The following is a 21,872-nucleotide window of genomic DNA, read 5'->3' as shown; positions in this document are numbered from 1 at the left end:
TGGATGATGTTTCAATTAAAATACAAATAATTTTTTGTACTTCAGTAATATATAGAACATGTGTTTAATGGGTTAAGTTTAACATAAGCCCTATCCAGATGGGATTAGTTTCTTAGGGGGACATCTGTAAAAAAATCTTTTACACTTCTACTCAGTAATAGAAATCTTGCATCTGGAGTGCATTTGAAAAAAACAGAAGGACCAGTGAGTTTTTTGCCTTTCTCAGTCACACGACATCGAGTTCAGTAGCTCCTCTATTTCCACTCGCTGTTGCCTTTATGTGTATCTCCGTAAAGTATAATTACGGTGCGTGGCAGTGGACAAATATCTATTTTAGTAAACAGAAGGAAACAAAACTCAGAGATGTGCGTCTCGGCGGGACTAAAGTTACCGTAGGACCACAGAGTTCAGTGAAAAACAGTTGGTTATTCAGTCTGTAATTTTCTCAGGGAATGTCTGAGAAAAACACGTACATGCTCGTTCTGGGCGGGAATAAAATCAGAGAGGACCCCCCCATTATAAAGAAAATAATAGAGAACATTACCCTGAGAAACTAATCCCATCCGAATATGACAAAATTCCTGGGCGGTCATATTTCTACACAGTTTTGTGAGTAAAATGTTGAGTATCAAAATACGTTTCTACACATAAGTGTAAATCACCTATGGAGCAAATGGCAGCTTGCTCTTATAGCCATCAACACCAAGGCCAAGTCAACACCAAGTCAACCCATGCATAAAACATAACAGAATTCACAAGAGAAAATAGCCTGGGGGCCATGACTACACACTGAAGTTATTCATGTGATTGAATTGTCTCTAGTTAGCACTTTAGCAGCTATGCAACCATGATTATTAACAAAATTACAGTTATGGAACTAAATCAATATATCAATTAAGATATAGGTTTCTCAAAGCATTAGAAGCTTCACAGTTGATGGCAAATGTAATGTGTTGCTTTAGATGTAAATATTTTATTTGCATTAGATAAAAATACTGAAGTAAGATCTTTCTCTAGCATCAGGACCGTATGATTGAGAGTTTGGCAGAATGAGCAGGAAACTGTCCGTGGGTCAGTGATCTGCTGATGTTCAGAGATAAAACTTTTCCTTCCTTTCCCCCCGTTCCCCCTCTGGAGCCTCTACTTGGCACCTCCTTCTGGACAGATTTGTAATCTATCTGTCACTCGCTTTGCCAAAACTCTGCACATCTGTGCTCTTACGAGGCCTGCATTCCCCCTGTAACGTGATGACAGGTGTCGGAGAAATGCAGAATTACCGTACATCACAGCTGAGAGGGCTGGCTAAAGCAAACTATGTATGGACTGATTGTACCCTGGAACAACTGGATACAAATGTTGACCATGCATGTGAGTGTGAAGACCCTTTAAATCACAACAAGTGAAATTTAAATGACGTTTTTTGAAGCCTTTAAAAAGTTATTCACACATTTTGTAGCGTATAAAAGAGTTTGGTTACAACATATTTGAATTCTACCTGTGTAGAGGCGTTCTAACACATTACTAAGCATTAAAAAATGTATTCATTAAGCAGTATTTGGATATTTTTTCATATGAATAGCTTGTGCTTATACTCGCAACATACTGTAAGTTCTATGAATGATTTTGGGGCCCATGTGCCACATGTGACACATGTGCCTTTCATAACATCTTCATTAAGCAGAATTCAATAGACATGTTATGTATTAAGTACCTGTTTTCCCCTCTTATTAACATATCTATGAAGTTTTAAATAAATATTTAACACTCTTGCATGTTACATCAATAGAGTATCATTTATTTATGTCACTTATGTTGAGTGAGTGATGACTTGGGCTGTTCATAAATGTATAAATATAGCTTTGTAAAGGTATATATAATATATTAGTCAGTACTTATGAATGTGTTATGAAGCTTCTATGTAGATCCCCTTGAACGATTTTTGGAAAACAAAAGTGGACGTTTTCAAAGAAAAGAGATCTTTGTAGTGCCTTCATTTTTAGCAGTTTGTAGTAGAAATCTCCATATGGACGTCAGCCATGTTTTTAACATATGAGAAACCACAGCTAATAATACAACAGCAGTTCAGAGGATGCCAGTGATTGCTGATTCAATTCAAGTGCTGGAGAAGCTGAACATGTGCCAGTTTATCCTGAGTGCCATGCATTACGTCTTTTATGACCTCATATAATGGATAATCGAATGTTCATTTTGTAATGGAGCTAGGTGTAGTATCGGAGCTAGGTGTAGTATAAAAAAAACACTTCAGTTTTTATAATTTATAATGTCTTAGGGAAGTCTTAGTGCACTTTCACACCTGTAAGTCTGAACTAAGGTTTATGTGTTTGTTACATTGTAAACATTTGTTCCGGTTAGTTTTGGTTTCACACTGCAGGTTAGTGAGCAGTCTAAAGATCTTCCTGCAGTCATTAACTACATGGGCTGCTTCTCCCTGTAGTTGAAAAGAATTGGTTTGTTGAAGAGCAGCCCTGCTGTCAGTTTGTTGAGTTGCCTTTCTGTTTAGGTGTTGTGCCAAATAGTTAATCAACAGTTACAGTAGATACAGGAGTCACCAGCGTAATCTGTCACACACATTCAAGTTTTGGTGGATTGGTTTTGGTTGGCTTATTTTTTTCTATTGCTTAATGGCTGAAGATAGGCTACCTCAACTGTCATTTGTCTAAAAGTCCCAACCATCTAAAAAAATGAATTTTCCTGCTTTATACTACCCCACCTATGGTTCAAATGAGACTCCCACCCCTTTTGGTCAGTCAAAATGTTTGTCCTTTCGTCCTGAACAGATACAATAGTGCTGGTGGTTGGCATTCTCCATCTGGTTTCACTGTGAATGTCATGAAGTTTGTTTGATGTTGTTTAATGTTTGTTGTGTTTATACCTACCTTGATTTAGGACTTCTGGACTTTTCAGTTTGGTCAGAACAAAAATAGCTGATCTGAAAGGTGTGATCCATAGTTTAGACCCAAATACAGGACCAAATAACTGATTTCCTTGGTTTAATTAATTTGCAGTGTGCAAACATTTTTTTAGATAATTTAGACTTTATGACTGTTTAGACCAATTATTGCTAGCTGTGGCAGGATATAATTACTTATTAACCCCTTAACAGGCCAGGATTACACCACTAAATCTTAAAGATTTTTATTCAAGCATTACATAAAAAGCTTTCATGTTTGATAAGGAACATTACTGAAAAGAAAATATAAAAAATATTTAAGTAAATCTGCTAATGTCAAAATTTTTCTAAACTTCATTTTAAAATCTTAAGTTTGTCTAGTTTTTATGTCTATTTTCAAACCTGCAGAATTTGGGTTGATTTCTGTTACTGATCTGGAATTATTAAGTGGAGTAAAGAGAAAACAGGCGGCTTCTCCAAGTGTCCTGTAGGAGATTTCAAAGCCCTCAAACTTGTAAATAAGAATTTAAATAAGTTATTTTACTGCAGAAAAAAGGTTGTGTATCACCTACACCTGTAGCCAGTATACAGCACAAGGCATTTAATAGGGGTTAAACAACAGACAAAAAATGTACAGGTGTAATGCAGCAGTATTAGCAGAACAGATTATGCTGGTGATTCCTGTATCTACTGTAACTGTAGATTAAAGCTTAATTAGAAACATAAATAAAATAAATCTGAGGGGAATCTGTTACATTGATTCTGTTGCGTGTCTTGCATGCACTCTTTGGAAGTAGAATTTGGAAACACCTGGAAATGCATCTTGCTAAACTTACAACATTCTACAAGCCTACAAACACACTCAAAGGAAGTTTGTTAGAATTGCGTATAAAGAGTTACTAAGAAAAGACCTTACTAGCATGTGAAGTTAGTTAGTAATGACCAACTTCAGGAGAAAATTGGCTAGAGAACTGTATAGAAGACTCCACCTGGTTTGGATGAAAGCAGATTTCCTCACGCAAGTAGATTCTCCAGAGAAAACGCCTAATCCATTAGACCCGGCTTCACAAGAAACAGACTGAAAGAGGAGCTATATCACATCAAGCTGTTGGATGAATTTGTGGTCAACAATACTTTGCAACAAGTTCTGTAAAACAGCTGTACAACACAACAATCAATCACAGGTCAAACATGAGATGGGGCAAGCCTGCATTTAAGTGCTTATAATAGTTTGTCTGTGATAAACGTTTTACAGGTTTATATTCAAAACACAACTGCATTAACATTCCTCAGAAATCCCATTACATTCCCATTGCAGCGCTTCTACGGTTTTATAGTGTTATTCTTTCAGTGCATGCTGATGTGTATATATCTTTACACAAATACTTAAATGAAAAGGCAGTTTGTTTTCCAGTTTACAGCTCTTTTCTGTTTTAGCAGTGTAAATTATGCACTTTTATAAGTTTGTTGGTGTAGTGAGTAAATGAGCTTTCAATTAGTGGGAAAGATTTTTTCAAAACTAATTCACTACTTGTGTTTGTTCCATCTTTACATTTTTCAAGTGTTCGACACAGCATAAAAACTAGGGCTGCAAAATTTGGGCAAAAATCGAATTACGATTTTTCCACAGAATATTGTGATTGCGATTTAAATTGTGATTATTTTTAATCCAATAAACCCTAAATCCATATTAGTGGTTAACATATCTATTAAATATAATTATAAACTTCTTTCCACATAAAATATCCCCAGGGTGCTCAGATATAATTGCAGTTGTAAGTTTTAGTTTTAAATTTCAAGGAACAATTCATTTAAGTATTAATCTTTATTTTTTTTTCACCAAACTTCACATTTGGAGCAGTGCAGTCATTGTTCAGACAAGTAGCATTCTCCTGGCAACTGCCAAACCAAAACATGTCCATGTGATTGCCAGAAGGACATGCAAAGCATGATTTATCATTTAAGAGAACATGTCTCCACTGCTCCAGAGTCCAGTGGCTGCATGCTTTACACCATTGCATCCAAAGCTTTGCCTTGTGCTTGGTGATGTAAGGCTTTGATGCAGCTGCTCCGTGAATCTATGAATCTAGGGCTGTGAATCTTTGGGAATCCCACAATTCGATTCAGAATCGATTCTTGGGGTCACGATTTGACACTGTAACACGACACTACATGCCCCTCTGTAGCCTAATAGGGAGAGGCAGTAAGAGCAAAAACTTTCCCTGTCCTGTTGCTGCATGCGACAGTGAAAAAGCTCCGCGAGACAGTTAAAAAGCTTTGCGTGTCAGTAGCTGCATCTGCAAAAAAAAAAAGGATTTTTTGAAAATGAGTGTCCTCTTTTTGTAAAACAAAATATGGTCACGTTAATTGGGACACTAGGGCATACGCTTTAAATGCGAAACGAGTAGATAATGCTCTAAAATGTAATTGCTGAGGCTATAAAGTTTTGCTGCAGCTCCAGTCTAATTTTCTATACCACTGCTTGTAAGGTGACTTTGCCATTGTGTGTGTGTGCGCATGCACTGCCCCTCTTTGAATTGTCCTTCCAGTGATTGTAATGAGTTGCCCATCATGTCAGTAGCCACCCTGCCAAAGAGCTTAATATGCGGTGCTTATTGACTGTTAATGGGGTCAAACCCTCCCCCCAATCACCAGGGTTAAAAAACACATACACACAAACTGTCCACTGTGAATCCGGACAAGACTGACAACGATATTTACAACGCTAAAAACACTACAGGCTCTCAAAACTCTTTCTGTTACTGACTTTGTTGGTCAGGGTTAGCCTATGACCTCCCAAGAATGTAGTTGCCCCCCAATCCCAGCACAAAACTATAGAGAATCTGCATTGGACACACAGATGGTCTCTGTCTTTAACCCATCTGTGCAGTGAACAAACACATACACACTCGAGAGCACACGCAGTGATGAAGTGAGCACAGGTGCTGGCAGCAGTGGGCAGTCATCACTGTTGTCTCCGGGGAGCAGTGTTGGTTAACTGTGGTGATTTGTCAAACCCATAACCCTGTCATCAATATACCCGTGCTCTAACCACTGTTAGAGCCACCACTGCTCCAGTACTGTGAATCCGGTCACCACTGCCCCAGTTTGTAAACAGTAGGGTTGTTAAGTATGTACAGATGTTGTACACATGCACTTATTTGACTTGCAGGGACCAGTAATGGATTATTCTATACCACCACTGCACCACCTATTAATACAACTATATAGTAAATGTACTAATGTTAAATCAACACTTTTAGTGCTACATTTATAATTAAGCAATGTATTATTACGATTATATCACAGTCCCATTATTGTTGTTTACTGAAAGAATTTGAGTTAAAGAGGACGAGAAAATATAATGTTTGGTTATAAACGCTCTGTGAGTTAAAATAGTTCCATTGCTGCTCTGTTTGTAGCTGCTCTGTGTGGCTGGTAAGCGCTGCATCGTTGCTATGTTACCTGTGTAGAGAGCTTCGGTTATAGTGCATTACTGACTGATAACGGCACTCATTAACGCCTCCATCTTTCCACACAGTTAAAGCTGTAAAGCATGGAGCTGGCACTGAGGGGGAACGAGGCATGCACTAGTGAAAGGAGATGCAAACACATGGGTCTTCTCCGAGGCCTGGGAGAGCAGCGTGCACTCAGTCTCATCAGTCATCAGTGTGGCCTGCAGTGTGCCAGGCCAAATAGTGCTTTGATGTACCATCTGCAGCTCGCAACACCTCTGTCTCAACCCTTCAGCATCATCATTAGCCCAGCTCACACCTTTTCATCTGGGGATTTGAGTTTAGTGCCATTCTCCACTGATCAGGATAAGTTGCATTCAAGTCATTTCTCACTTGTCACTACAGTTCAGTCCTCCCACAGATCTCCCGCTCTTTATCCTTCATAATCTGATGCAGGGTTTGCAGTAATTCATACTGGAAACAAACAGCTGAAAGCCTTGAGGAACAAATGTGCTATGAAAACCACTCAGGTCAGTTATGTGGGACGAATTAGCAGCTGACCGTGTCCTGCTCCTTGTCCGAGCAGGCCGAGTTGATGACACCCAGCACTATGACCCGCCGGCGGAGGAAGTCAGCAGCAGCGGTCTGGTTTCAATCAACTCTAAACACTGCACACACTCTCCCTGCCAAAAAAATGCTTAAACGTACACTGTTATACAACAGCTAGTCCCAACTATGGGTCATTAACGGAATACCAGAGTGACTTTTGGTGTCTTATTACGTAAAAAGAAGGCCAATGGTTTTTATTCATCATATTTGTCATATTAAAAAAGGCCAAGGGTTATTATTTATCATATTTGTCATATTAAAAAGGCTCGACTACGCGGAAATCATATTTTGTGTATTTCCACCCTGGACAATGACACAGTGACAATATTAGCGAAGAATAAAATTTAATAAAAGTGTGTTTGACCTTTAGTGCTAACATGCTGAATTATTTATGGTGACCTCATTTGGTTACACTGATAAATTTTCTAAAATTATAATCGGATTCTAAAAGTAGAAAAGCAGAACCAAATCAAACAAGTAGACAAAAAAATAGAATATTGGAAATGATCCAATACTAGACATCTGTGATTAGCGAATATGGTGTGACGTCCTTGTGCAGCTATAATAATAATTCAGGCCTGTTCCTGGATGCTGAACTTGGGTAAGGTCAGCTTTTTGGTGGTTTAAATTAAAGAAAGAAACAAAGTTTGCTACATCACCAGCAACTCTTCCAACTTTCTTGTGGAACTAGTTCATGAACATAAAAATTGAGAAATTTCAAATAATAAAACATGCTGTTGAAAAAATAAAGTAATTTGATGTTATTTATTACTGCTAATTCTAAAAAAAAAGTTGAGGCAATGTGTAAAATGTAAATACATGTAAGTAAAAACAAAATAAATAATTTGCCGATTTTGTAGAGCCATATTTAATTCACAATGAAATGCAGTGCCGCCTGAGGGCCCAAAGATCACCAGTATCCAAAGCTGCCAGCCTTGTCCCTTGTCCCCACACAGTGATTTCTACAGTTTCTCTATTTTTTATGCTATAGATGGTGGGAAATCCAAGGTCTTTGCAATTAGTTGTTAAAGAAACTATTCTATAATTTTTCCTCAATTATTAGATGCATTTTTAAGAGACTCTTTTATACCCAGTCATGTGTTAGCTAGCTGCAAATTTCTCTTTTTGTATCACTTCATTTTCCAGTCTTTTTCTGCCCCACTCCAACTTTTTTTAGATTGCTGTTACTGCCATTAAGTTCTAATTCTAATTCTAAATCAAGTTAGTGTTTTTTATGAAACTGAAAAATATCTTACTTTTTACATCTGATGTTTATTCTATGTTATAAAATATGAGTCTGAGGTATACAGATCATTTTCTTCTTAAATATCCTGTAATAATAGGGTAATATAAATTTTGCATACAGATAGAGAGCAGTATAAAAGCCTGCATGCTTCTGAGTGATAGTGGAAGTGTTCGGGATGACACTTTTTCCATGATGTAGAAATGGGTGGAGTTCTTCATGAGCACTAGTGTTTAATAAGACTCATGATATCCTGTTCAGTTGTAATGTGCGGTGAATATGATATACTGCCTGTTACTGCATGCTGCTGTGCTACAGGTCTCATTACTCATTATGATGCATATAAGGTGTGACACACACCATTAACAACTCATTTCGTTGACATAGTGAATATGTAGTTAATATATGCAGTATGCATGACATAAGCATAGATTCATCTTGTGAATGTAATGGTGTTATCAAGGTTATGATTGTCTATATAATATACAACACATCTTTATAAGTAAATATAAATATTTTGTATACACTGAAATGTCACACGACATGGGATTGCAGTATGTAAATTGATCATGAAATGTTACATCAGGGGACGGCTTTGAAACACCCACAGCTGTGTAATTTGGGAGGTGTTATCTTGTAAGTAAGGATGAGCACTGGGTTGGTTTGGTTCTTGTACCTTAAATAATGTAAATAATGTTGGTCATAACAGTAGTCCTTTTATTTCTCTGCATACTTTATTATGCTCCTTTTACCCTATTCTTCAAATGTGAGGACCCCAGAGGACCACCACAGAGCAACAGAGTATTATTTGTGTAGTGAATCATTCTTAGCACTGCAGTAACTGCACTGGCACGGTGGTGGAGTATGAGATGTCAGTGTGTGTGCTGGTATAAGTGGATCAGATACAGAAGTGCTGCTGGAGGTTTTAAACACCTCAGTGTCACTGCTGGACTGAGAATAGTCTACCAACAGCATCTTGTGAGCAACATCCTGTGACCACTAATAAAGGGCTAGAGGATGACCAACACAAACTGTGCAACAAAAAAATGATTTTTTTTCTCTTTCTGACTTCACATCTACAAGGTGGAGCAGCTAGGTTGGAGTGTATAATCCACTCATACCAGCATAACACACACTAAGATGAAATGCTCTTGAAACCTCACAGTCCTCACAGCATCCCTTTCTCTTCTTTCTCTCCACAGATCTTACAGGTGAATCTAGTGATGTCCATCCTGCTGTACGTGATGTTCCTCGCATACCTCTACGGCATCTCGGCCACCATGGCCAACAACAGGCAGCGGCCCACGCAGGACCCCATCAACACGCTGATATTAAAGCTTCTGCAGGCTGACATCGTCCGTGCTCGCCAGCGGCAAGATGAGGGGCCTCCAGAGGCGGCGCTGCCCACCGCTCCTTCGGAGACAGAGTACCCGCAGAGACCCACGGCCAAGAAGCCCGTCGCCGATGAGCTTCTCCGCCAGCACAAGCGCTACAGCTCACCTCGCGTGCTACTGAGCGAGCGGCCGCCCCTGCAGCCCCCGCCTCTTTACCTCACCGACGACTTCGTGGGCAGCGCAGAGGGCGGCAACAAAACGCGGCAGAAGCGCTACGCCGGGCACAAGAGCTACCGAGGAGAGTTCTCAGTGTGCGAGAGTGAGAGTCGCTGGGTGACGGACAAGAGGTCTGCAGTGGACACGCACGGCTTTGACGTCTCAGTGCTTACTGAAATCAAAACCATCAAGTCGACGGTGAAGCAGTACTTTTACGAGACGAGCTGCAAGCACAACAGGCCCTTCAAGAGTGGCTGCCAGGGCATCGACGACAAGCACTGGAACTCACAGTGCAAAACGTCGCAGACGTTCGTACGCGCCCTCACCGAGTACGAAAACATGCAGCGCTGGCGCTGGATACGGATAGACACCGCATGCGTCTGCGCACTTTCGCGCAAACGACGCAGGACGTAAAATAAATAAAACAACAAAAAAAAACATGAGAAAAGAACAGGTGCGAAATCCTGTATCCTGTACTGCATAAATACTCAGTACTCCTTTTGTCTTTCTATTGTACCCTGAAGAAGAGGGCGCTGTACATATATAAATATAAATTATTATTTAAGTTATAAAGTATAAAAGTTGTCCACACATGTCTATATGATAAAGATATTTGTGTTATTTATTGAAGTCATTATCAAAGCAAACTCTAACAAAGACACAAACGAGAGAAAGACAGAGAGAGAGAGACACGATTGACAAAAACTTACATTGAAACATGCGATGCCATTAAGCTACCGGATTACAGCGTTACATGGCGAAACAATGTGCCTTGCTCAAGCTTCTTTACACACACACACACACACAGTCAAACACAGGACATATCACACTCCTTTCACTTCTTACCATCAGGATCCTGGGATCAGCTGCAGCAACTGACGACCAAATACTCAGGATACATCTGAAGCTAGATATGTATCCTCATTACCACAGTATTGCTCAATAGAAGAAGATGCTTTCAGTGATACTGTGCTCGTGTCAGTATCGCTACCATGTCTGGGGAAAAAAAGCAGAATTCACAGCAGAGGTGTTGTCATTTGCTTTGAAGACGTATATGTATATCACAGAAATGCATGGAATAACTAAGAAATATATATTTTTATATCACTCCTCTACTTGTGCACAATGAGAACACGATGCATGTGGGTAAATGGGCTATAATGAATAACTCAGTCCACAGCAACACCAGAAGCTATAATAATACAATGATATTAATAATAATAATAATATAATAAACAACAGGAGATCTCAGTTTTATCACTGGACATTACTCAGATAGCAGACCTGATTCTGGCTTAAATATTTCAGCGTTAGCTTTCTCTTACGTGTCACTTATTGCAATGGAAAGTGTACAGCCGGCCAAAAGTGAGAAAACAGATGAGGTATGTCATGACGTACAATTGGATTGTGGGACATGTGGTTCAATTGCATTCTACCATCACAGCATTCCTGTTGTGGCCAAAACAGTCATACCAAATGGATGCAAACTATGTGTAGCAATCCATCAAACGAACGCAAACGCATAGTTAACAGCAAGAATATCTGTAGCCAAATGTTGCATTTTTTACATCCCAGCAAAACGAAGTGCTTACCTACATGAGTGGACACCACTTTTAAACTGTCCAGGCATAATTCTTCTTATATTGTTCCTAAATCTGACAGAAAATACTGAATATTGGCTGTGTCTAAAATGTGATAATACTGCCTGTCTAGACGGGGTTCTAAAGAAAAGTGGCACCCAAAGTTTGGTAATCAAATCGTATATTATGTTTGGCCGAAAATTCTAACAGCTAATGATGGTGCAGCTTAATGCTCAGATCATATACACAGTAGGATTAATCTAACCAACATGATCATGATGGGTGAAATGGGAAATGTTGGTTCCAGTTGGTCTCTGAGTGGGTTGGCACAAGTGTTGTAACTGGGATCCAGTTGAGCTTCACTTAATCTTACATGGGCCCTATCAAGTAGAACCCAGTTGGGACTCATGTTTAACCCCTACTGATATCTATACAGTATGTGGGGCCAACATGGAACCTGTGGACAAAGCCTTCTGATTTCCAGTTGGGCTTCTTTAACAGGAACCACAAAGGCATTTATTGGTATTCATTACATCATCCACCCTATTTTAACTTTATTCACTGTTTAATGTTAGAGTACATCATCTTACTAACATTAAATTAGCACCAAGTGCTTGCTGGTTCTCCTAGCTTCTTTTTCTCCACAGTTGCTTCCATAGTATTCCAAATTCAACAGCCACCGATCTTCATAAAACTAAACAGGAGAAGAATTGAATATTGCATCACTCTGCTGTGATGTAAATGCAGCAAAACAGCGCAATGAACCCATTATTTCCATTGATAATGGTTAATAGTTTTAAGTTCCACTAATCACCCAATCACATTCTGTTTTCTTCCTTAAACGAATATAAACTATAAGTCTAGAATGAAGCATGGCTATAATATAAATAGCAAAATCACTACTATATCAAGAATATTGAATAATTTGCCTCGTAAGTGTCTCTTCTTTCAGAATTTCCCTTTTCTTCAGCTGGCCTAGCCTGTTACCCTACCCATCAGGCCTAGCGTCAGTCCCACATTGGATCCCCACCCACCCCAAAGAAGATCATTTTGAAGTCATTTGTAACCGGACAAGCATAGCATGAAAACAAATGGACACTAAAACGTGCCATTATTAATGACACTGCAGTCTTACAGACGAGTAAAGCTGCTTTAAGACGATGTACATACGTGCAGAGCTGGGATTTGAGTACATAATCTCCCCCTTAAGAGGGTTTTCCTCTTGTCAGGCTCATCGTAGGAGATAAGCATTTCGCTGGGGCACTCAAGAATGGCAAATGATAAGGCCTGGCTTACCGCAACACTGCATGTTTATACAAAGAGCTTTCTCTTTCAGTAAATGAAGATCCACTCAGATACAAACAGATACGTACTGTATAAATTATATATACATCAGACACTTTGTCAAGGGTGTCCTTTTGAAAGTTGTTTCTGTTCAAGTTTAAAGATACTTAGGATTCCCTAGTTAAGACCCAGGTTCCTAGTACTGATTCTGGGGTATCCCTTGTTTTTTATATCTGCTCTCACACTCCTGCTACTTCTGCTCAGGCACGGCTTGTTCAGGAGCTGGGCCCAGATTCCCAAAAGCATCTTAAAAATAATATTTTGTGCTCTGCTTGCACCTTTGTACATCCTTCACTCTGGATTTGACATGGTCTTTGCTTGTTGGGTTGTAAGTGAATGCAAAAGACACGTTCAAATCTGATCTGATGCATTATGATTCAATTACGATTTGATTATTCAAACCACAAAGTACAGTCACAAAGTGCAAAGATATTATGCTTCTCTGGAACCATGGTGTAACAAATTGCAATAATTATTGTCCCATCACTAGGGTTGCAGCGGTAACCGGTTTCACGGTATACCATGGTATTAAAATGCACGGTTATCATACCGTGTGTGTTTGCTTATTACCGGTAAAACGCAAGCCAGCGGAGAAACTCACCCGCGCATGCGCAACTCTGCTCCGCTTCAGCTGCTCAGCACACAGCGGTGAGAACAGCAGAAAGTGCATCAGACTAAACAAATCTCCGTCCGCCTAAAAAAAGGCTAAACTAAAATCAGCAGTGTGGGACTATTTCAGAGACCCGCCGAACGCACCCGAGGATGGGTATCCGATTTATAATCAATGTGGCCGTAAAGTCACAGCTAAAGGTGGACATACGTCAAACCTGTTCTCCCATCTCCAAGAACACCACCCCGCCGAGCAGCGCAAAGTATGTGTTTAGTTTATAATTTTAATCTGAACATAAATAAAACCTCTTTGTAGTCGTGCACAACCCATGCGGTAAGCGCCCGCAAAAGCGCTGAGTTATCCGAAATTTGGGCACACAGGTACAGGCGTGAAGTGCGTGCTACAACGGATTCACGTGTCCGTGTAAAGGTGCTCGCCGGACTGGATGTGAAAGACGCCATTCATTTACATGCGTTCATTTTCAAATTCTGACGTGCCTGTTTTTCATGTGTTAAAACCAGACTCTGTGTGAAAGCCTTAAAATAGAAATCTCTATTGTGAGGATCATGTCAGAAATAAATCCCCTCTTTCTGCAGTATCTGGTTATATACCAACTTGGCAGTAAAACGGACGTTTACAACAGTTGTTGATCAGACACTGACCCAGGCTCAGTTTATCAGATATTAAATAATTTAAACTTAAATAATTGTACTGAATAGTTTAAACACAGGATCTTTACTTCTTAGAGGACATGTAATGTGTGACACGTGTGTGTGTGTGTGTGTGTGTGTGTGTGTATATATATATATATATATATATATATATATATATATATTTATATTTATATTTATATACACCCTTAATGACCTTAAGAGTAGTGGAAAAACCTGGTTTCCTTCACCTAATGGTGTACAGTTTATTTTTTTTAAGGAGACATTATCTATATAGTTGTTCCAGGTTTCTACAATAAATAGTTAATTGAACAAAAAACCTTTGTTGTAATTTCTTTAAGGGTCAGTTTAATAATATATGTAACAAACTGTGATACCGCGGTATTTTCTGAGACGGTTATCATACCGTGAAAATCTCATACCGTTGCAACCCTACCCATCACAGACAAACATTGTCCCATTGTAGAAAATAAACCATTACTCTACATTTTTGACAGACAGATTGGGACAGTTTTGATGAGACCGGTGTTTATGCCAAGTAAAATGGACATAATATGCAAAATTCCATCTCAAATGACTGAAAACTTATTTAAATGACAGGTATGGTATAAAAAGTTTCTGATCAATCTATAAATGCATGCTAATTCCCTGGGTAAACCTCCTCCTTGGGCTAAAATGATCTGGTAGAGTCAATGCTTAGTGTGTTGCTTGCCTGATCATTTAAGAATCATTTTTGTTCTAAAATGCTTTTGGGAAACTCAGTCCACATTCGTTTGTAAGTTTAGATGTGTTGGAAGCCTACAATCGAATTTACTGCAATTTGGAGGGCAGGAGGTACTCCAGTACCAGGGCTAAAGCATATTGTATTTCAACTATGGTGTAATCTGATTGGTGGATACCTTCACTTGCACAGAAATTCTAACTGTAATAAATAAGCCACAGTAGAAAGTGACAAAGCTCAAAAGATGATGATCCAGTAAACTAGATGATAGTAAACGAGATGATAATATGATATATGTCTTGAGAACGAAGGGATGTTGTGGTTCAGGTATGTCAGGTTCATCTATTTACATCCAAACCTACTCATAATTGTTAACAATGATTCAACGATTTTAAATAAGGCCCATTTTATCTGCTTCTCACCAGTTTCAGGGTAAATGCTTAATCTACTGGCTCTTTCATATGATCCATTAGTTGTGCACTGGGGAGATATTTTCATACACATGAATGCCTGTTTGACTTCCTTCTTCTTTTTATGTTTGTGCCCTATGGGTTTAAGATTCACTAGAAACAATTACATTGGAGACAGAAATACTGGGCCATTTAAGCCACATAGCGTGTTAAAAGAACCCTGGATTGTCAGCGCTGATAATAGGAGCCCTTTTCATTGAGCCACAAATAGAAAAGGCCTGTAATGTTTAATCTTTAAGGATAAACATTAGAAAAATAGGGTATTTCAGTGAAGGTACAGAACCATAGAACCACACTAGAACCAAACAAGATTTGTTTTAAAGGTATACAGAACTACAAAGGTCCTAAAGAGATCCCTATTTCAGCAATCATTACCAGCACCTTCCCAGTAGTTCTGTAATGGTGCTTTTCAACTCCATGGTACATAGACTATAGAAATCTCCTCAACTATACTTGCTTTTTGGTACCTGCTAACTGTGTCCATTTCCACTACCAAAACTACCTCCAAAAAATGTAGCTGGCAGCTTTTGTTGGACTATTTCATCAGCCACCAATCACCTCCGGTCACTTAGGTTTGATCAAAATAAATCTGACCAGTCAGTACTCTGCAAGAGTTACACGTCATATTTTTGTCTCTACTCGTCTCGTTTGCATCCATGAGCAAAAGAACTGGTTTCAGGTACCAGGTATCGAAAAAGCAAAAAAAATAAATAAATAGTGTTTAGTCAAGAAGTCTAGGTACCATGCAGTGGAAAATTTCACACACACCATAAAATAAAGGTTCTATAATGATTTGTATTCTTGAACATATGACTCTAGATCAGGGGTCGGCAATTAAGTTTGGCTGTGGGCCAGATTTTTTCCAAGCCATTATGGGGTGGGCCACAAAAAAAAAACTGTTTTGGAAAATGAAGTGTAATAGGATGGTGTGATATAGACTGGTAGCTCTCCAGAGGGTTGTTGAACCCAATTGCAGAACAGTTGATCTCAAAGCAGATAAACCTAAGAAGAAAGGAAGCCGCTGCCCTGGCTAGTGAATTGGGACAGAGCCAGGACAAAAAACCCTTATAAGGACATAGGGAGCCCAAGAATGGACAAAGAGATACAGAGATACAGGGGAGGAATGTAAACAAAAGCTCGTCATTTAAGCTTTGTATTTTATATTTTTACATTATTGTTCATTATAGTTCAAACAACCTCACGGGCCGGATGTTTCATGCTTGCGGGCCACATCTGGCCCACGGGCCGCCCATTGCCGACCCCTGCTCTGAAAGAAACATTTGGTCAAACCTCTACATTGAGTTCTTTAGTTTTCAAAAGGCTTCCAACTCATGACTCTTATGTTTGTAAATGATGGCACAGAGGAACCACTTTTGGTTCCCTGAAGATGAGAACCTTCTGAAGATCTGAAGAACATTAATCCTTTTGGGTCCATGAACTTTCTGGCATGTCAAAATTCAATATTTCCTTAATATATTTCTATTAATTTGTGATTACACTGTGCAGTTGAGAATTTCACCTTCTGCTTTTGATCATGTCTAAAAGCTGGATTTGTGTGTTTGTCATCTGTCATCTTTTGTCATCTTTCTGTTTATATTTTGTGTAAAATTGACTAGTGGACATTTATTAGACATGTTAATAAAAACATCAATATGGTTTTTGAGTTCATGGACCCTAGAGGGTTACACTTATTATGTGCCTGTTTAAGTGTTGTGTTCTTCTTAATGGAACCAAAAGTGGTTCTGCTATGGCACTGTGCAAAGATCTCTTTTTACACCTTTATCACTGTTCCATCTGCTGTAACATCCCCACAACCTCTTATAAACCCTGGAACCGCTATCATTTCCTCTCATCTCTTGAGCTTTTAAGTTTAACAGAGAGAAATGGATACAGGATAAACATCTAACAAGTTCTAGTCAAACTACTGTATGTCCATTGATCTGCTGCTTGCGAGATAAGTGAAATGGGAAGGACATTAGAATAGGAAGCTATTTGGGAGTGCTGTGATGAAGTGAATAAAACGATCAGAGACTGATACATCAGGGAGTGAATCGAGACAGATGCTGCTTCCTTCGGAGGGAAGCATGGCGTGTTAAGCTTTACAATCCAAAGTTAAATATCCAAAGTTGCTTCAATGCACTGTATGAGATGTAATGGTGCATTTGAAGACATAAAGATTGCTAATAGAACTTTTATCTGATGGTCTATCTTGCCCAGTGTGTATATCATGACTGACAGACTGTCTTTGCTTTGAGTGAATGCTTTCGGGGTGTGAGTTTTTTGTTTTATTAAGAGTTCACCTAAAATGTCAGCTTCAAGATTTAAACCAGAACCGTGGACCTCCAGACAGGATACGTACATTCCCTTCACTGTTTTATTCAATATTCCACTGGGAAGCCTCCTCCATCTCTATCTGGAGCTGTAGGAGGAGACTACACCTCACAGATGAACTCACGTTGCTCTCATTTCGGTTAGATGATTGTGAGAATCATGAGCCTACACACTATTTCCAACACATTGCCTTTTCCCGTAAAAAAAAAAAAAAAAAAAAACGCAAAAAGGAGACCTACATCAAGCACTGGAGTCTGGAAATCCGTTCAGACCCCTCATATACCCTTGACTTTGCTCATGTTTGGATTGTGATTAATTCAAGGAAACATTCCCACATGTTGTTTTTTTGTACTGTGTGTAAAGGCCCTGCTGGTGTTACTGTGCATACTGTATATGTATACAATTCTTTGCTGCTTTTTTAAATAAATAAAAGACCACCACCATCATTCTGATCAAGGACCTCAAATCCCCCCATTGGGAATGGCTGAAACCCAAGGACATGTATTCTATATACTCTCTGTTGTTGATACTGAACACTTCCAGTTTTCAAAAAAAGGAAAATTGTGCCAAACAATACTGTATTCAAGGACCACACACTTTATCCCCCTGATGTCCCAAATATTCTCTCTGGGTATGTCGAGACTGAGTAAACTGTGACAGAAACAGATCTCTATTTTAGTAAGAAAATAAACGACTTGTATGTTGGATGTTTCTCCTTGTGTAGTAAAGTTAGTTTCTTTTTTGCCAACAGATCTGATCTCTTATTCACCTGGTGTCCCATTCATATGTTTGGTCCTTTTTTCTCAGTTTGCTTTGTTTATTAAGAGTCAGTTTTTTTTTTTGAATATCCATTTTGCTTTCTGATACTTGAAGGAGTGTTGTGAGTGAAACGGCCGACCACTTAAACACAATGTCACCCTCCTCCTGTTACCGCAAGGACTTCTCTGAATAAACCTGTTTTTATAACATCTGCTTCAGCATGATTTCTGTTTACTGTCTGATACAATCAGCAAGTGGTGCTGGTGATGGTTTTCATCTCTGAGCATCTTGCAATGACCATTGTTCACCCTATTAATAAAAAAAACAAACATATTTTTCGCACTAAAAGCGCACTGAAAATCCTTTAATTTTCCACAAAAATTGTCAGTGCGCATTTTAATCTGGTCCACCTTATGTATGACTTTTACCAGTCAGGTTGTAAGGAGCAGTTAAGCCACTCCATTGAAGTGCAGCTTTATACAGGAGTTTCAGTTTAGTTCTCCAGTAGTATTAGCATTAGCTGCTAACTGTGCTAAGCACAAGCTCTTTGGCTGTTCAGAGGTACCCTGTACCCTGCCTGTACCCTGCTGCTAACCCCGGATAGCACTGCTTAAGCAGCATTAGCATTAGACGCTAACCACAGCACTAATGCTTCTGCTAAGCTAAGCGGGACGAACCCTTAACTAATATCACCCTGGCTTAACCGGAGCAGTGTTCATCAGTCTACCACTGTCGAGTGGCATTAGCCACTAACCGCTAGCGGCTAATGCTAATATTACAGCTGTAGTGGAAATCTGGAAACAAATGAAAGCTCTTTACTCACCTAAATAAACAGTTTTCAGGAGAGAAATCAGTGCAGATTTAGACCAGCGCTAGTTTGACTTGTCTGAAAGTTTTTTTTAATAATTACAATTTAGTTTACTAAGCTTAGCTTTACAGGTCTAGCCACTTTTAAATTTAGAAGAAAGACACGGCGACACCCCTGTTTCTACTACTAGTTTCTAGTTACTCTAGTTACTTGCATAAATTGTGCCTTATTATCCGGTGCGCCTTATGCATGAAAATAGACCAGAAAATAGATGATTATTAATAGTGCACCTTATAGTGTGAAAAATACAGTAATTAAAAAAAAAAACATTACATTACCAGTCAATAGTTTGTTTTTCTTTCTTTTTTAAATTTATTTTCTACATTATAGATTATTATAAAAGGCATTAAAACAGTTATGGGACATATATAGAATTATGTAGTAAACAGTAAAAAAAAATGTTTATCCTCCACAATTCCCTTCACAGGGGGAGCTTTACAGCTTGCATAACACATTATTAAAATGTTTCACACATAATCTTTCCAGCTACATAAACATAACATATACTAGCTAAGCTAAACTGGTCAATTAATCCAGACCTTTTTTTCAGCAGGGTTCAAAAGTCAGCCATTATAAAACTGATAAAAGATAAATGATCCACTCAGTATGAGAAACAGCAAAAACAATCAAGCCCAGCATGTAAAAAGATCATCTATCAGTGTTGGTGAGGCCAGTGGTGGGCCTGCTACTGTGAGACCAGAGAAAGAAAATGTAAGTGAGCGCCACTCTTTGGTGTTATCTAAATACAGCAACCATATGCCAACGGCCACAGAGAGAAAATAGCCCTGGACTGTGGTTAATTAGGATGTAATCCTCTTGTAGCTTGTTCTTAGGATTTCTTAAGACTCCATTTCAAGGCAAAAAAAAAACCCTACGATTCACTCATTAGGGCACCAGCAGCCTGGTCATCCGAGGTAAAATGCTCTCCTATACAATGCTGGTGCCATATCAATCCTAAAGCGCTGAACAGTTAGAAGCGCAAAGAAAATTAGATTAATTAGAACAATATTTCTATTTAACTGTGGAGAGGAACATGGTGCTGAATGACTCAAAAGACTTGTTTACTAAAACAAGGGTCTCTTGTATGGAAGAACACTCAAAGCACAGTCATGGCTCTACAATTAAACCAGAGCCAATGACCTAAATAGTACGTAAACACTGTTCAAGGCGTAGCTGTTAAAGAAATCTGTTAACTTGTTAAAACATTTTACCGGAGTGAAAATGTAGCACTAACACTTCAAGCTACCCCTCTATACAAGGAAGAATTGGGGCATCTTGCCCCGGACGTGAACATGCAAAATAAAGGGGTAGGGCTAAGTGAAGTCTATCTGTCTGAAAAAGGTTATAAAGCATTTTTTAAAGTTTTGGGATTCCAGCAAACCAATGGCAAAAAATGGAATAGTGGTGAACCTTCCCAGGAAAGGTTGTTTGACCAAAATTCAGCATTCATGACTCCACAATAAGAAAGAGGCGGCGCAAAAATTGGCCCACACGAAAACCACTCTTGAGCAAAAAGAATATTCAATTTTGCCAGAAAAAATCCTGATGATCCCCAAGACTTTTGGGAAAATACTCTGTGGACTGACGAGGCAAAAGTTGACTTTTAGACTTTAACACTTTTTCACACAGGGTCATGTATTTTTAATTTTTTTTTTTTCACCCTCAATATTGAAAACCTTTTAGTAAATACTGTGTTTGACTAATAATTAAATTTGATTGATGATCTGAAACATTTAAGAGTGAAAAACATGTATATCATGTATATGTATATAATTTTTTTTTATTGTTATTGAACTGCTTGTGAGCTTCAGGTTAAGAACTATTAATGAGTTACAAATGGATCAGGATACTCCTAAATTTACAGACAATTCAATGCAATACATTATTCGTTAAGCGTTTTAGGAAAATTGTAGGAATATTTTTAGGTACAAGGTTATGAAGTACTTTGCATGATGAACATTTTAGATTTTTTAGCCTTTACTAATGCCTTTTGCTAAGGGCCTTTTCCTGAGACTTTTATGAGAATGAGAGAAGCTCCAGAAAATTCCAAGCCCCACCAGTCATAAAGCCCCTTGACCTCTAAGTCCAGTCAGCACTCCAGGGGCTAAGACACAACACCTCATCTCAGCACCCTGCCCCCCAGAACACGAGGGCAAACTCTTCACACCACACTACAACAAACAGCCCCTGGGAATGGAAAGGTCATCTATTCATCTCTCACTCTGCTCACATTTCCATAAAGTCATATCCATTCACGTCTCGCTCCCATTCTCTCCTGCATGCTGCACCAGTCTCCAATTACTGACCCAAGTGCCAAGCCCTGAACTCACAGCTTCTTCTTCTTCTTCTTCACATCACTCATATCACACTCACTTCAGGCTCCTGACGAGGGTAAAGATGTTGTGGCACAGCCACGGTGATGCCATAACAGCCACTACTGACCTCCCTGCAGAAATGAGGCCATGAGTATGAAGAGGCCTGTGAGGAGAAGTTCCTCACTAATATCAGCTGTGTGTTTTCTCAAAACGCAGTATAATTAAAGCTTGGATTGGGATGAGAGAAGCAGAGAGATATTGATCACACACTGCTAGGAACAGAGTGACAGAAGCAGGAACAATTAGTTAAGATTGATGCAGCGCTGGATTTTATTAGCATGCTGGTGGCAGTTCTCGCAGGCGTCTGCTGAATAGCTGTAATGTCTGCTCTGGGACGTCATGCTATATTACTGATTAAAACAAGTTGACCACCTC

General features: G+C 39.0%; 1 protein-coding gene across 1 annotated transcript in view; it reads left to right on the top strand.

Moving 5' to 3' along the window:
• Positions 1–11,971, top strand: part of ntf3 (neurotrophin 3) — a 35,329-nt gene extending 23,358 nt beyond the window's left edge. The window contains exon 2 of the mRNA XM_022671295.2: positions 9,421–11,971. Coding sequence (XP_022527016.2) covers positions 9,421–10,182 — 762 coding nt within the window. The 3' untranslated portion in view covers positions 10,183–11,971. The remainder of the gene's footprint in view (positions 1–9,420) is intronic.
• The last annotated feature ends 9,901 nt before the right edge of the window (positions 11,972–21,872 follow it).

This window comes from Astyanax mexicanus, chromosome 2 (assembly GCF_023375975.1).
Source record: "Astyanax mexicanus isolate ESR-SI-001 chromosome 2, AstMex3_surface, whole genome shotgun sequence".
Taxonomy (NCBI): Eukaryota; Metazoa; Chordata; class Actinopteri; order Characiformes; family Acestrorhamphidae; genus Astyanax; species Astyanax mexicanus.
The sequence above is the reverse complement of the archived record's forward strand: the minus strand, read 5'-3'. Positions and strand labels throughout refer to the sequence as shown.